Consider the following 17,141-nt stretch of genomic DNA (forward strand, 5'->3'; position numbering starts at 1 on the left):
AATGCTTCTTTTTCATTGCTATCTCTGAACGATCATTAAAGAAGTACCACAATAAAACTAGTCTTTACTAAATATTGAATTTAAAAAATAGTTAGAATGGAAGTCATATTGCCATCATGAAACTCTGAAGTCAACATCAAATATTGTGTTATGATAACATGAACATGAACTGAACCATGTCCGAGAGTAAGCATGAAATGCATGAGGGATTGAGGGAAATCTGCTTCTGGGACTGTTGTGCCTTGAGAATCCACTGCTTATAGGAACTCAACTGGACGCGATTCATCACAGCAGATAAAGGCAAATTATGGTAGTAATTTGAGCTTTGTCTCTCTCTTGCAGAAGACATGGAAACTGTTACTGCAGTGCAAGATGTTAGTGTCCAGCTTCTACAGCTTGGAAAATTGCCCAGCCTCATGGCCAAATGTTTGATAGCGCTTTTAAAACATCAGTAGGAGTACGATGCCAGAGAACCTTTTTGTCATATAAAACAAAGACCTAGAACCGATTAAATATTGCTGGCAAACCCCAACATCCCACACCCAAATGCATGTTACTCTACATGATTAGAAAATGTTATGAGTCACTTTAGTTAAAATGGCTCCAGATTTTAATGGCTGATTGAGGCCTTACATTCTTGCCATGGTTACGTTGCAAACATAATGGTGGAGTTGGTAATTAGAGTTACCACTTTGGACACTTGGGTGACTCATGCGCAATGATGTTTTAGCTGCTCACCTCTTTTGCTTATATTGAGGTGAAGTGGAAACCCCAAGTGTGGCTAAGACGTAGCCACTGTTCGAAAACGTATTTATTATCCTTTTAAGTTGTGGTTATCGTTCTATACACAAGGTTCATTTTAGTTATCAGAATTCATAAACATTTAGAAAGAACAAAAATGAGTGTGTTTTATGACATCCTCAGTGTCCTTTGAATAGCATTTTCAGACATGTCTGGAAGTCTGAAATGCATAGCTACATTAAATGGACAGGAAAAGAGTCAACAGGCTTTCTAATTCACTAATAATTTTAATAAAGCACTAAACCTTTATATGAAGAGTTGTACTAACTGGTGTCCATTAACACTTGGCTCCTGATGGTAGTTCCATTATTTAGAAATGTTCTCCTGCTACGTGCACAAAACTGTTTCAGTGTTTCAGGTTCAACTTAGATGAGGCATGTGCTCTTCAACAGACCCATAGGACTGAAAATTAAAAATATATATAAAAGGAATCCTTTTTTCCCCCCAATATAAACTAAACTATGTGAAGTGAACGCCAACTTTGACAGATAAATGTAACCAGACACATGAATATCTAGATAGAAACAAGTCAACTTTCTCCAGGTGATTTGTTTGTTATATACACAGTTCATATTATTAGTAGTGCGTTTCATTTTACAATAGTTTAACTGTATTTTAGTATAATTCTCAGTTGCTAATTGGTACCTTGAATGGCTTAGTTCAGTGTATTCTAGTTTAGGGTATTTTTATTCTTATAATCCAATTCAAAGAAATTTAGAGTTAGTCATACCAGGGAATACATAAGATGAATAGCCTAAGCCACTAGCTAAAACCAATAACAGTGGTTGCTGGCCAACTTAGCATTACTACTGGCTAAAAATCAGAACAAGGTGGCATGAACTTGGTGAGAATATAAGGAAGGAAACAGCTTTTGCTTTTACAGAAGAATTAAGCACCTGAAAAAAATAACATGGGTGTACAAGAGTTAATGGACAAAATAAAACATTGGAATTATTTAGCCACAATTTCATGTTTAATTTAAACCAAGTCTAGCTTGGGATGGAGAAAGGCTAAATGTTCAAAATGGGTCTTGTACAAGAACAATAATTCAAAACAGTCAAGCATAATCACAGCAGAATATCCTGAAAGAACAAAATGTTTTTGGAATGGCTGTCAAAGTCCAGCTCTAAATCCAGATCCAAGTCAATCTCTAAGTCCAGATCTAAATTCAGATGAAAATCTGCAGTGGTACTTACAGCTAACCTTAAACCAAAGAAAGAAATTACAGTGCTGATGCTATTTAATGTGGAAAAGTGGAACAAAGAACAAATGTCTGTCATTTGTAATTATTCTCTGGCAGATAGTTGTCACATTAAATCCCATAATGTAGCCATGTCAGCTGTGCAATAAAAATTTAATTTAACATCAATCTTGGCTATATTAAGTTTGGTTTTGCACATTCCAGTGTCATGTTGTTACAGTAATGACTCATGTACATTAGTCATATATTATTAAATATGGCAAGGAAGATCACTGGAGTTTAGATAATGAGACTAGCATATGGCATGTTAAAAGGATCATTAATCTACCATAAAACTGACAGTTATTTTATGTTTGGGTGTGACATCTCAATTTTGTCACTTTATTTCTATTTAAGCATCAGTTTCTTACATTTCCAGTGAAAAGATTATGTTTTACTTAGTATTTTGTTTTCATTTTGGCCCAAGAACAGAATCTAGACAGAACTGCCCCACAAAACGACATTAATGGATCATTTTCAAGAAAGAATTTAATAAAAAGAAAAAAGAAAAAATGTATTTCCAGGTCATGACTTTGCCAAATTTTATGTTTGCACATTTAAAAGCCTATTATTCTGTGGTGTTAAGTGTCTATGAATTATTGATACAGAATTAATGTTTAAAGAATTCCTCTGTTTTCTGTTAGTTCTTATAGTTAAAAGTGGAAATATTAAGTGTACTTATTGTAAGCAAGGACAGACCAAAAATTTAGATACTTTTAAAATATATTTTCTGAAATAGCCTACACTTCATATAGCAACCCAGCTCCCCCCCCAACTAAAGCTGAAAGCAAACAATATGACAAAATGCAGACAACTACACAAACATAATGGATTTCTGTTGTTATACTTGGAACCAAAATGCTGAAAGTAAAAGTGACAGTAATGATTTTCTCTTCAGTAACCCGAACCTCAAGTTGCGAATAATGTTCCTTGTGTTAAATCTTATGGTCTCTGCGCCTATGTTGTCTTTCCTGGGTCTTGCATGAGGAATTTAAAATAGAATGTGAGATAAATTCTTAACAAAAGGCAACCCATGAGGAACATCAAAAACAAAAACATCAAACAGCTTGGATAGAATAATGATAAAACATGGGAGAGTTTTCACACCAGTAAATGAAAGCGATGAAAACTTGAAGGTGACTGATCCTCTAAACAGAACGTACTGCATAAGATACCTTGTTAGAAAATCTATAGTTCGTCATCTGGCATTGTAATCACACTGCCCCACATACATTTCAAACAATAATCTAAACACAAACAAACAAACAAACAAACAAAAAGCAGCACTTGACATGCACCTTTCAAGAAAGTCCAGACAAATCCAGGGTCAAGGTGCATAAAAAAAATAGACTGACAAGGTACTTTCACACTAGACAAAGTAGCCAGATGATATTCTGAGGAAATCATATCATGGTCAAAAATATGAAATCAAATATGCAGGCTGGGAAACAAACATCAGTCAGAAATACCAAGGCATTATTAAGCAAAGAAATTCACAGGTGGGTTCACAAACATCTTTTAAAAATTGAAAAATATATAAATAAGAGTAAAGAAAAAAATGGAGATAAATAAAAATAAATCACAATAAAAAGTGAAATGCCAAATGCTCCAATTGCCTGTACTCTAAAATATGGAATGTGTAATCAGAGACAAGCCTGTAAAACCCAGTAATATGAACCATAGCCATTACGAAATGCGACTATTGCTTTGTGTATAATTACACAGATATATGGATCATTTTTAAAAATTGATATTTAAAAAAAGAATTTAAAAAAAAATTACAAATCTTTTGCATATTTTAGAATCTTATATTACAATGTTTCCATGTTTCCTAGAAACCATATTTGTCATGTGTATTATCAACCAGATTGATAACTTTTTTGAAGAAAAAAAACAAAAAAACACACACACACACACACACACACACACACACACACACACACACACAGACGCTCAACCGATGCCAATGGCACTGTACCTTTGCAGCACAGCCTTTGTGAACACTAACATCTATAGGTTCTTTACTAAAAAAGATAACTACTATATCCTTTAATGTGGAATAACCACATGACCAGTGTCGTTCAGTGCTAGAGTGACACTACAAGCACCACTTTGTGGTGAATGTCGTCCAATGTACGATATTAGTGATCATGCATGTTTAACAACTAATATCAAAGACAGCAGGAAAATCAGTGACACCAAATGAAAATGGAAGAATACACTACAGATGATGTTCTGCAATGCACTAAATGTAAACAGGTAGCACAGAACTCTCACTGAACAAACATCCATATTCAAATGTTTAGCCCTCACTCCCTCATACGGATGGGACAAAACTTACACAGATGAGAGAGTGAGCAACATCCACTGCCCTTTAAATACAGAAAAGCTACACATTCAAATCAGAGCCCCGTGAGATGCATCACGATTAAATACATGGGGAATAAATAAACGTTTAAAAAATGCAGACACCACAACAATCTACAGAATGCATGAAATACCAATTAACATTTTACCATTTTCACATCAAAGGTTTTTTGGTACAAGGGTAGTAGTATACAACACCACAATTTTTCATTTGACTTATCGCGTTGGTTTGAATATAAAGAGTTTAAAAAGGGGGAGCTGCATTTAATAAAGCTTTTAAAACTATCACTACACTTCCTTAAAGATGCTTTTCACAAACATCAAGTATTGGAGGAGATTATAGATATCCCACATGATGTCTTACAGAATCTATAGGTCTTCAAAGAAATGGTCATGTCATTTAACTGAGATTATAATGTCAATGCTGTCTGCTGTAAATGCTTTCCGGGGTGGATACGGTGGACCACCTGCCAATATGTCTCCAGTGTGAATGGAAAATAATTAAGAAAACACAGAATAAAGTGTGTATTTTTAGGACAAATGAAGGTTTTACAGTAAAAACAGAGACTCATTCTCATTCAAATACTCATTCAAGGATAAAAGGCAACAATTAAAAATGACCAGGGCGTTTATGACACATTATGCATTGTGGTTTGACTTTGCGCTTTTGCATCATGCTTCAACCCCATGAAATAAAGCAAGGAATTGTTTTCCAATCCCACGGGCTCCAAGTTACTTAAAGTCCTATTTAAATTCAGAATAAGGTATTATAATTCATTTGTAGAAGCAACACAATGCGTTGTCAACTGTTTTTTCTGTAAAAGGTATGCAAGTAAAGAAGGTCACAGTCCAATTTTATTTTTGTTAAAATACTGTCTTAAAGCATCAAACACAACTGAATAATATTACACTTATTGCCAAACTTAAATTCGCATTCATAAAATCGATGGCTATAGCGGGGTTTAAACCACAAAAGCCCTGCAGAAGAGCAAAGGGATCAAGGATTCTTGTTATGTTTAAACTGTAACAACTATACACTTTATGCTTTGTCTGGCAATCTAAGGAATGCTTTACTGCTCCAAATGTTAGCGCTCTTTTAAAATGAGTGTGCTACAAACTACTAAAATTATGAATCCACCCTGTGTAAAAAATGGAAACAAACAAAAAAAAGTTTAAAAACCCCAAACAACATCTTGCACATCAATGTGATGAGCTTGAGAATTAAACTCCCCGTTCTAGAAAATCGATCGTCACTTATGTTTAAGACTCCAAAGAAAAGTGCTATTCACCCCATGACTGTTAGAGAGTTTAGAAAGAAAGACCTGCATAAGGATCCTCTTGGAGTTAGGCTTCAGGCCATGGGGCAGGAGAGCCAAGGCTGTGGGCGGTGCTGTCGGAGGGGTCTGGGCAGGCCCTGCTACGTGCTCTCTGGGGGCTGAAACTCACCTCCCTCTCTTATACCTGAGAGGAAATTGGTAATATTGTCTTTGGTTAAATCTTTTTAATACCAGCTGATGGCTTCAAAGTTCTTTTGCTTTCAGCCTAAGCAGTAAAAACACAGTACTGCATGTAGTTAAGAGTCAGACTGTGACTTAAAACTCGCTTTATGACTACCAGGCTAAAAGGTATAGTTAACAGCATAGCCAGGGGTAGTTCCCCCCGGACAGAAAGTGATATTTACAGTTGTACCAACAAGTTTACATACCCTGGCAGAATGTGATTTTTTTTTTTTTAAATTTCAGAGAATAATAATGATGATAATACAACAACTTTTCTTTTACTCATGTTTAGTGGTTGGGTCAAGCCATTTATCATCAAACTATGATTTAAAAAAGGGCAAAAACCATTATGACAACAGAAACTATCCAAATGATCCTGATCAAAAGTTTACATATCCTAGTCTTTAATACCATGTATTGCCTCCTTTAACATCAATGACAGCTTGAAGCCTTTTGTGGTAGTTGTGGATGAGGCATTTTATTTTCCCAGATGGAAAGCTGCCGATTCTTCTTGGCAAAATGCCTCCAGTTCATGCAAGACAGCCCGAGAATTTACAGGAACTGTACGTTTGAGATCTCCCCATGATACTGAGGTCAGGAGACTGAGATGGCCACTCCAGAAGCTTCATTTTTTCTGCTGCAGCCAATGACAGGTCAACTTGGCCTTGTGTTTTGGATCATTGTCATATTGGAACATTCAAGTGCGTCCCGTGTGCAGCTTCTGGGCTGGTGAGTGCAAATTTTCCTCCAGTATTTTCTGATAAAATGCTGCATTCATCCTGTCATCAATTTTAACCATGTTCCCTGTGCCTGTGTAGCTCACACATCCCCAAAACATCAGCACTCCACCTCTGTGTTTTACAGTAGGGATGGTGTACTTTTCATCATAGGCCTTGTTGACTCCTCTCCAAATGTAGCATTTATGGTTGTGGCCAAAAAAGTTCAGTTTTGATCTCCACACTCCAGGTAACTTTGTTCCAGAAATCCTGAGGCTTGTATCTGTGCTGTCTGGCATATTGTGAGCAGGCTGCTTTGTGGCATTGGCGTAGTGAGGGCTTTCTTCTGGCGACTCGACCATGCAGCCCTTTTTTCTTCAAGTGCCTCCTTATTGTGCATCTTGCAACAGCCAAACCACCTTTTTTCCCCCCCAGAGTCCTGTATGTCAGCTGACGTTATTTGTTGGTTTTTCTTTGCATCCTGAACAATTTCCCTGGCAGTTGTAGCTGAAGGTTTTGTTGGTCTACCTGACCATGGCTTGGTTTCAACAGAATCCCTCATTTTCCACTTCTTAATCAGTTTGAACACTGCTGATTGGCATTCTCAATTCCTTGGATATCTTTTTATATCCTTTTCCTGTTTTATAAAGTTCAACTATCTTCTCCCACAGATCCTTTGATAATTCTGTGGCTTTCCCCATGTCTCATGCAGGGGTCTGTCAGGAGTCCAGTAACTTACTGACTCTTTATACACACACACACACACTGATTGACAAGCAAACAGATCACAGGTGAGGATGTCATTTAAACCTGTGTGTGTCAACTTGTCTGTGTTATCATGTCAAAACTTCCAGGGTATGCAAACTTTTGATCAGGGCCATTTGGGTAGTTTCTATTGTCATTATGATTTTTAAAAGGGCAAAAACAATTGTTTGATAATAAATGGTTTGGCCCAACCACTAAACATAAATAAAAGAAAAAAAGTTGTTGTATTATCATTATTCTCTGAAAAATTATCAAATCACAAATTCTGCCAGGGTATGTAAACTTATGAGCACAACTGTAACTGCTGAGAGAGTAATGTGTGTTTACAAACAGTTTACAACTCTAACAAACAGTACCCAACACTCAACAGGGCTAAATCAGCACTAGAGGGCTGAAGTCATCCCACGGTAAAGTGTCGCCGTGGTGACCATAACATTAGTGGAATCACCTGTGGCAGGAGCAGGGCCGGCAGTGCGGGACTCGTCTTCATCGCTGGACCGGCCGGCCTCGCCCTCTGCCTCAGGAAGGGCCGTCTGCGGCCCGGCCGGCTGCTCGCAATGGCTACGCAGGGCCAACATGCGGTGGTAGAGGGCGGCAAACAGCTGGCTCGAGTCCTTTGAGCTTGCCTGCGCACACAAGCGCAAAAAACAAAACAAAACAAAAAATTAAATAAAACAAACAAAACGGAGCAGAAACCTATCAGCTGCTTTGGACCTTTCTATGCACTGTGATGAAGCAGGTCGTTGATGAAGTGCAGCGTACTGATATGAGGAAGACCTTCACTCCTTGGTCCTCCGCGTCCATGGCGGTGAGGCGAATGCTCTTCTCACTTGCTTTGTCCACCTGCATCTGGGCCCACAGCTTTGTGTTCAGAATCAGGCGAAGACTTCCTTGGGTTCTCATCACTGAAACACAAAAGGCACGTCCGAACGTCTGTATATTACAACTCCAAAAGTTAAATGTAAGGAAAGTTAAACCGTACTGCATAAGCAACAATTTACAAGGTATAGGGCAGGTAATATTCTATATACCAATTTCTCCTTGGTGAGCTATTGCCTCAAATAATACAGCAATTTCTACACCATTAATGGCCTTTATTAATACTCAGTAGTGTATTTCATGCATATTACCCAATCTGGACTGCAGGTTTCCATTGTGGACATCGTTGGACAACATGTCATTGAGTCTCAGGAGTCCGCAACCTCTCTCCACCCATGACTGGGAGCTCTTATCAAAAACAAACAGCTTGCACTGGATCTACGGTGTAAAAAAAACCAAAAAACAAAAACCCATTTAGTATTTTACCCTGAACTGCACTCCACCTCAAATGTGATGCTGAAAAGGGCCAATCCATGAGACAAAAAAAGGAAAATGTACCTTTACCAAACCCCTTTACAAGGTCTGAATGTGTGCACAGAAAGATATTAAATGATGTCAAATGCAGAAAAGTGTTAAAGGTTCTTGTAAGGTTTGCCACGGATAGGATCAAATTTGGCATGAAGCAGCGTGAAGGTGTCTTAAGAATGAAGACTGACCTGTAGGACATTGCTTTCGGACTCCTCTCCGGTCTGCACCTCCACTCTCCCCAGCAAGCACTCCTTGGCTGTAGCTTTTGTGTAGGCTGCTGCTGACTCCTCCAAAGACTCTGCTGCGTTAGCATCTACAGACACAAACACACGCGCCCGCACAAGCACAAAGACACACACAATCATTGCTTAGCACTTGATTTTGGCTTTAAAATCTGAGGCTGTCTGGTTCTAACATACAAATCTTTTAAAACACCTGACAGTTCCCCAAATCTTTTCATCATCATGCTGAGCAGTTTATTGCAATTCATCATATAAATGCATGTCCTGGGAATGTACCTTCTAATACGGTTAAAGTGGCAAAAGATATGCACTTGAAGGCAAGTTTTTGTTTAACAAAGCTTATGGAAGGTTAATAATGGCTAGCATAAAAAAGTCTGGAAAAAGACAATGGAAATGCAATATTACAGCTGGTAACCAAGTGGGAAAATTTAAAATAAAATTTAAAACTGGACGGGATGCATTTCCTCTTTGTGAATATTGAGGATAATGAGACCACTTTTCTGATAATTCTTATGTCTGGACAGCGTACCTTGCTCAGAGTTGACATCTTGTGACGAGCATGGTTCACTGGCTGGGCCACTGTCCGATTTAGACTCCACACTGCCCTCTGTTGTTGGTTTGCAGCATTTCAACGGGCTCTGAAAGCAACAATAGTCAGCTTGGCACCACGCCGCAGCAAGACGCTGGCTGAATATCCACAGAGAAGAAAAATGAATTGCCATCTCACCAAAACACGATCACACATGTTTTGTCCAAAAACAAACTTTTCACCACTGCAGTCCTCAACTTTCTGCAGGCTGAAATATGCATCCATAACAAGAACAATGTAATACTTTCTGCCTCCCGTCTGTATGCTTGGCAAAAAGGGCATCTTTCTAAGGATATTTGGCCTGTGTTACCTTGTGGCATTGATGTATTGTAAGAAATAATTAGTCGCTTCTGACTTTTGAGACGTCGCTTGTCTGGAGTCCCCGTATTCTGACGCGTCATCCACCTACACGCATAGAAGGCAGCATTAAGGCGTCTGTATGATCAAATTAAAACATGCAAGAAAACACTTTTAAAATCAATCAATCAATCTCCTTTGCAACCCAAAGGGGATAAGAAAGAATCTGCAAACCTTTATTCTGTCTTCGATCTTCTGGCCAAACACAAATGAAGTCTTGTGGGGAAGGGCCCTTTCTTTCACTTGTCCATTCTTTTGCAAATCGTTTCCCTTGTTTTTCGTTATCTATTTTAAGGAACATACAAAAGAGGCAATTCCATTATTATATCACTGCATAGTCTATATTTAAATCCTAGACTGCATTTAAAGCTTAAAACCTACATTTAAATCCATACTTTTAACCTCAGAATTGGCATCACTGCCATCGTGTTGTTATACTCTTACTAGTAACCGGTCATTGGGGTGTGTGCCTCCATCAGAGCTCCTGTCAGCTGCAGCCTGTGCTTCTGATGGCTTATTTGCTCCATTTCTGTTGCTGTTAACATCTCAAATGTGATGTAGACAGAAGGAGAAATGAATACTCCAAACTCAGGAGAATTATTTCCTAACTGTTAACTCCACTTCCAACAAGGGTACTTAATTAACATATTATAAATCAGTAGTACTTTTACCGATGATTTTAAGTAGCATTTTATTCTAAAACTACTCACTAGATGAGCCGAGTGGCTTGGTGGGAGGTGCCTGAAGCAAAGGTGGGCGGAGCACACTGCGCTGCTGTTCCTTAGGTTTCTGTGCTGGGACTCCTGAAACAAACACCAGCAAAGACATGATGATGCTACATTTATTATCCATCTGCTGCACTAAGCATTTTCCTGCCAACAGAACACTCAACAGTTTATGTTCCCTTCTGCTGCATTGTGTCAGAAACCATTGAAGACTTGTGCAGAGCACTCTGTTGTTGATGAATGGTCTATGAAACCATAGAGACATGGTCTTTTATAGACGATGCAGATTTAGGTGGTCTTGCAGTATGAGAGCAGACTGGATTAGTGTTACTTCTTACCAGTACTTGGGGCTTGGCCATGTATTAATGTCGGTGGACGGAGACGAAACCCAACAACCTTCTCCTCTGTTCAGAAATAAAGATACACATTCTGTTCAAATAAGTTACAAACTATTTTCAAACAAAATAAAAGGAGCACATAAGAACACTAACTAAAAAAAAAACCTGCAAAAGGTTAACACTAAATGTGTACAACACGTATAATGTAGTTCAGAAGAGTACAATAAAAGTCTCACCGGGCTCTGAATCAGAATTTCCAGATGGGGACGGGCAAAAACTGGATGGCATAAAAACATTATTCCTAGACACTGAAAAAGAAGCGAAAAGCACAAAATGTCGATCAAAAATACAGATTATAATAGAAAAGTCAGATGACTAAATTCCAGAATTAACCAAGTAACATGAGAAAAGGAAGCTACTGCGTTACCAGAGTGAGAGGGTGGAAATTGAGTGAAAGATGATAATGTCTCTCTCTTAGCAGGGGGATAATAGCTGCCATCATCTCGATCAGAATCTGAGAAATCTAAGAGCCATTAATGTCAATAAAACTCATGTTCAAACAATTTTAGCTTATTTTAGTGCAACACCCAAACATGTATGTTACCTAGATATTGAAAGAGATACTAGAAGCTCAATCAAAAGTGTGTATTGTGTGAAGAATCTTTTTGCAAGCCATTCTATAAATTGTTTAGTGAGCCATCTTTTATTTTTAATCAAATTAGTCATAGAAGACACATTTCAGAAACCATTACAGAAACAAATAACAACCCAAAAGTGTAACTTCTCAGACGTTTCGAACCTACACATCATGAGCTCGAAACTTCCAAAAAATAAAAGAAAACCACAGTATTTGTTTTCATTCATCAGTTGGTTTACTGTAGAGCATGAAAAACACTACTGACTCAAACCTCACCATCTCCATCCTCTGCACTCGATCCATCTGCTGACCTCTGAGGGAAGATTCAGAGAGTGAGCAATCCCTCTCAATATGGTGTATGCATGGGTCCATTTTGGACATTCAAAATGACATCACTGCCTCTAAGGACACAAGCAAGCCAATTAAAGCTTACCTTTTGCCCTCTGTCTTTCTGAAGCAAAAACACTGGAGCAGCTAAAGCAGGTTCGTCTGCAAAATAAAAATGTAATGAATCATTGGGTAGAGTGTAGATTAATCTCAGGGTCAAAATATTACGCACATTTAGCACAAAAATTAAATTTCTTTAACTGGTACAAAACTAAAATAACTCATTTATTTAGACCATGCACTTATTTAAACCATTCATTCATATCCAAAACTATATTGTAAATATACGTCTTGGTTTAACAGTTATCCATATGTAGTCCAGCATTTACAAGTGAAATGTGAAAAATCATGCCCAACACATTCAGGCAGCTGGGACTTAAGAGTAATGAAACCCAAACAACAGTTACACCACTACTTCTGCAATGTGCTTGTGTCCATTTCTAAGTTACCATGAGGAACTTTCAATACAGAACAATCTCCATAACTTTAAGGCTCACCAATAAGCAAAGAAGTGTTGATGCACATAATTGGGTAATCTGGCACATCTGTTACAGTGCAATATCCTGAGCAACAATGTGCAACGATGTACCCACACTCCCTTACATAAAGAAGAGCAATGCATCAGCCATAGATTGAGAAAGGTATCATCATTAGTGTTACCATGTACATTGTGATCATGTACCCAGCCAAATACCTCTTCTCTCACACTTTCTACATTCATCACTGTCACCATCAGCTTCGTTGATCCCCAACTCCTGATTTTAACTCACATTCCTCCTCATTGGGCAAGTGGTAGCTCAGTGGTTAAGGTACTTGACTTGTAACTGAAAGAAAGGTTCAAGCCACACCACTGCCAAGTTGCCACTGTTAGTCCCCTGAGCAAAGCCCTTAACCCTCAATTGGTCAAGTATGACTCAATCATACTTGTAAGTCTCTTTGGATAAAAGCGTCAGCTAAATGCCGTAAATGTAATTCAAGACGTCAAAAGTGCTTTGAAAAAAACTGTGCCTTTCGAGTAACAAAAAGCACAACATTTTCTGTCTTTAAGAGCATACGTTTTTGGCCGCAGCCGTGTTCTGTTTTGCGTGTTAGTCATATTGATGCTAAGATATTCATATGTTTTATAGTGCCGCCTTTCGCCCCTCTTGACTGTCAAAAATTGCTTTTGTGGTCGTTTCTGTTCATAAAGAGCACTGAACCCCAAACCAAACTGTGGCCTACAGCGCGAAGTAACGAAGTTGAACCTGATCCCAGTTATCCTAACCCTAGTTAAATGACTTAAACAGGCTGTCTAGCTAGCTACATAGCGCTCATTACTAGATTTTACACCAATTCCGACAGAGTAATGTGGACTCGGTAAGTGCTTTCATAGACCAGATTTCAGGTGATCAGCCACATTAATCTATCTGGACACCACAGTGACATTGAGCGGCTGCTGTGTTTCCTCACTGTTCAAACTCGGCCAACTAGCCGGCTGGATAGTCTCATAAAGCTATTTAAACGACTGCCAGTTGCGTGTAATAAAGCTCACAACCCCCACAGCACGCCGTGTTTCGTTTACGCGGCGTTAAGCATCTGAAATAGGGCAACACTACCGTCGGAGCGGAATCTGAAGTGGAGTTTCTTACCTTCATTTGACGAGTCCGCCATTTCGTAACAGTACCCAGAATGCCGCGTTGCAACACCTACTGATGAAGTGGTGGCGCACGGTGATCTAGTTTGGCATGTTGAAGGTGATTAATAAGAAAATCGAAGTTTTTTGATTGATGACATGCGATCAGACACCATGTTAATAAAAGCCGTCATCGGTCTTTGTCCTACTGACAGCCTCACTGTCCCTCCATTCACTACTTCGTCTATTCGTTACGGGGAACTTTCTGCAATAACTGATCGTGATCATAAAATACAATGAACTGATTATGCTCAATCATCGTTTCTGACATACAAGTGCTAATGTTAATCTGCGTTTTCTGTTTTATTGTTGTTGTTGTTTTTCTGTTATGGTTCTTGGTTTCTTTTGTCTTATTTTGATCTTGTTGTACTTTATGGTGTTTTCCAGAGGAGGATGCATTCCCCCTTTGAGTCTTGGTTCTTATTGAGGTTTCTTCCTCACACCCTTGGAGAGTTTTTGCTTACCACTGTCACCTTTGGACTGCTCACTGGGGTCTTGAATCCAGGAATCTATAAAGCTGCTTTACAAACAAACAAACAAAAAAAAATTAATTTTGATTGATTGATTGATTAAAGAATATTTTCTACTAGATTTTATCTTACGGTTGTAGGCTGTTCATGTTGAATATATGTGTGTGTGTGTGTGTGTGTGTGTGTGTGTGTGTGTGTGTGTGTGTGTGTGTGTGTTTTGGCAGGGCTGCAGCTGAGAGGTTGGTGACTGGTCTGTTGTTATGACAGAATGTGATAAATATGATAAACCACTACTAGTTTGAGTAAGATTAGCATGTTTTTGATTTTAACGACAAAGTAATTTGTATGATGAATATTCTATTATATTAGCTTCTCAAAAGTTATATGAAATGCATGACTTCCATTAAAAATGCTTTGTATCCTGTTTAAAACTGGCCCATGGTCACTCTCTTAAACTGAATGAAAAACAACACACTGTCATTACTGTTCTGCTACAAATACCTCTCAAAATAACACACTTGATGCTTAATAATGTACTGTTATATAATACAGCTGTTCTGCCCCTGAAAGCAACCACATTTGTCTGTCTACAAAGAGAAATTTTATTAAATGGAGAAGCAACTTAATGTAACAGTTGTGCTGCATATCTGTGTCTTCTTTCATACCTTACATTTCAACATCCCATTGTCCAACAGGGGCCGCTAATGAATCATAAGCAGCAGTGGTTACCCGGGTTTGAAAAACAACAACTTGGAATTTGGAAACACTAGATTAGAGGAGAAAAGCACTCTGCCCCCAACCTTCCAAAGGTAATGAAAGCCTGCTAAGCATGCAATATGGTTTAGCACTCCACTAGCACATGCTCATGCAGAAGCCTGGTACATGACCCACCGATGACTGTAACCTGGATCCCCACCTACAGCGTGCATCTCATCATTACGGGAATCAGTCTTTTAGAAAATGCTTATATCGAACAGATATTTGTCGATATCCGCTCAGCGGTTCACAATTTTTTCTCTCTTTCAAACATTAATTTTAAAGTGAATTTATGGTAGATGCTGATCACACCTGCTGATCAAGATTGCACTTCCATAATCAAACAGCATTAAAAAAAGGCTAAAAAAGGTGGCATGTGGATACATTAGCAGCCTCTGCTGGGCAAATATAGCATGTTAACATGCAAGGTATAGAAGGGGTTTCTCAGATTCAACATTTAGTGTTCCGTTTTGGGAGGCCAGGTTATGAAAAGATGGTGATGGCTTCACTGGAAGACTTTCACTCTATGAAAAATAAACAAGAAAATAAAGTGTATTTGAAAAATACAAATTTAAATGCAAATATGACAGTACTGTCACATGATAAGGTATGAAATAATTCAGAGTATAATACAATAATATAGTCATGATCAGGTAGGCTATAATATGTGCAGTCTAATAGTAATCATAGAACTACAGCCATGATCCTCAAACCTTAAAGATGAAAAAAAGCTTTGAAGTTATGTTCCCACTATAGAAGGAACTATGCAAAACAATTAGTCGTGTGACAAGTGCAGTCATAAATAAGCTTTAATTAACAGCGACACTTTCACATCAATATAAAAATTGTTGTTCGAGGTCTCTAAATGAATACAGTTAAAGAATGTCATTACATTCCACTAATTATCATTATTTCCAATATTGACACAGAAATCTTCCAGTAGCTGGAAGGTCCTAGCTCTAGAGTGAGTACTAAAAATGCACACCACTGAACCAGGAGCTGGAGGAGTAACAAAAGGTACAGACACTGTTATATAAAGGAGCAAAAAAGAGGGGTCCTCTAAGCTGCATGAAGAGATGAGGTTACTTGTGTATATTCACCATTTTATTTGTAATCCTTAAAAGAACCTTCTGGAAACAAACACAGAATAATCCAAATTGGACCAGCAGAGCCTAGAAATCCATGATTTATTCTGCTGTTTATTCACAGGTTCTGCTGCTGTGCAATGACAAGAATATAAATTCTTTACATCAGAGGGAAGGAAAAATGTTCTTACCTCCATATTACCCACACTTGTAGTAACTTCTGCCTCCACAATTACAGAAACTGTAACATAAGCCACAAAGCAACTATATATAATAAACAATTTAGCAGGTTTGCACAGGATGAATATTAGGGTATCAGGGAAAACAAGCATTTTACCTTCAGAACTCTCCACCTGAACAAATGCTGATGAAACAGTTTCTTGAGGGTTGTGACTGTCAGCTGAACTCATTAACTGTGGTGGCATCACCTGAGGCAGAACCATCTCTAAAGAAGCAGCCAGAAGGTCAATTATCTGTGAGGATGTCAGGTGTGATGGTACCGGCTGAGGGTTTATTATGTTCGGGAATGTCCCTTTAGCTTCTGTCGACTGTGTGGATGTCTCCTCAGCACCACTTATCTTTGTGGTCGTCCACTCAGATCCACTGATCTGTTTGGTTGTTCCCTCACCAATAATCTGAATGGATGTCTCCTCAACACCAGTCACCTTTGTGGATGTTTCTTCAGCACTCCTTATCTGTGTGTACTTCTCCTGAGGACCTGTGATCTGTGAGGATATCCTCTGAAAACCAGTCACCTGTGTGGACAGCTCATGACCACTAATCATCTGAGAACCAATCATCTGAACAGACAGTGCCTGTGGGCTTATTGCCTGTGTAGGTATCCCTCCAGGAAAGAGAACCTGCTGCTCAGGAGGCACATTGGGTTGCTGTTCTTGCTTCGGAAAGGAGGGTGGTGTTAGCTCATAGCTGCCTGCTGGATGTTGACACCAAAAATCTTGTTACTTTAATAAACAGATTATAATTACAACTAGTATAGTATTTGCAATTGGAAAAAGGCCAATTCAGTCTGTCTGCATATACCTTACTAGAATGGATCAACATACCTGCACCTTTTTGTTCTGAATCTGTCTCAGTTAGCTGTGTCTGGGGCATCTCCTGCTTGTTCTCAATAGAGATCTTAGGCAGGA

The 17,141-nt window shown here is 38.6% G+C and overlaps 1 protein-coding gene across 2 annotated transcripts; it reads right to left on the reverse strand.

Annotated features, from left to right (window-relative positions):
- Positions 1 to 4,353: 4,353 nt before the first annotated feature.
- Positions 4,354 to 13,692, reverse strand: ranbp3a (RAN binding protein 3a). Of its 2 annotated transcripts, none has more exons than XM_026997091.2 (17): positions 13,639 to 13,692; positions 12,057 to 12,112; positions 11,900 to 11,936; positions 11,414 to 11,500; positions 11,223 to 11,294; positions 10,987 to 11,052; positions 10,634 to 10,726; positions 10,368 to 10,468; positions 10,098 to 10,208; positions 9,877 to 9,971; positions 9,705 to 9,774; positions 9,507 to 9,615; positions 8,924 to 9,048; positions 8,519 to 8,645; positions 8,151 to 8,293; positions 7,837 to 8,014; positions 4,354 to 5,869 (listed from the first exon to the last, which is right to left on the reverse strand). In XM_026997091.2, exons 1-17 carry the CDS (start codon positions 13,658 to 13,660, stop codon positions 5,826 to 5,828), a joined length of 1,536 nt encoding a protein of 511 aa, XP_026852892.2. In that variant the 5' UTR covers positions 13,661 to 13,692; the 3' UTR covers positions 4,354 to 5,825. The 2 variants fall into 2 exon arrangements, with proteins under 2 accessions (XP_026852892.2, XP_026852887.2); XM_026997086.2 differs by having other exon boundaries at positions 11,414 to 11,509.
- Between the last annotated feature and the right edge of the window lie 3,449 nt (positions 13,693 to 17,141).

This window comes from Electrophorus electricus, chromosome 26 (genome assembly GCF_013358815.1).
Source record: "Electrophorus electricus isolate fEleEle1 chromosome 26, fEleEle1.pri, whole genome shotgun sequence".
Classification (NCBI taxonomy): Eukaryota; Metazoa; Chordata; class Actinopteri; order Gymnotiformes; family Gymnotidae; genus Electrophorus; species Electrophorus electricus.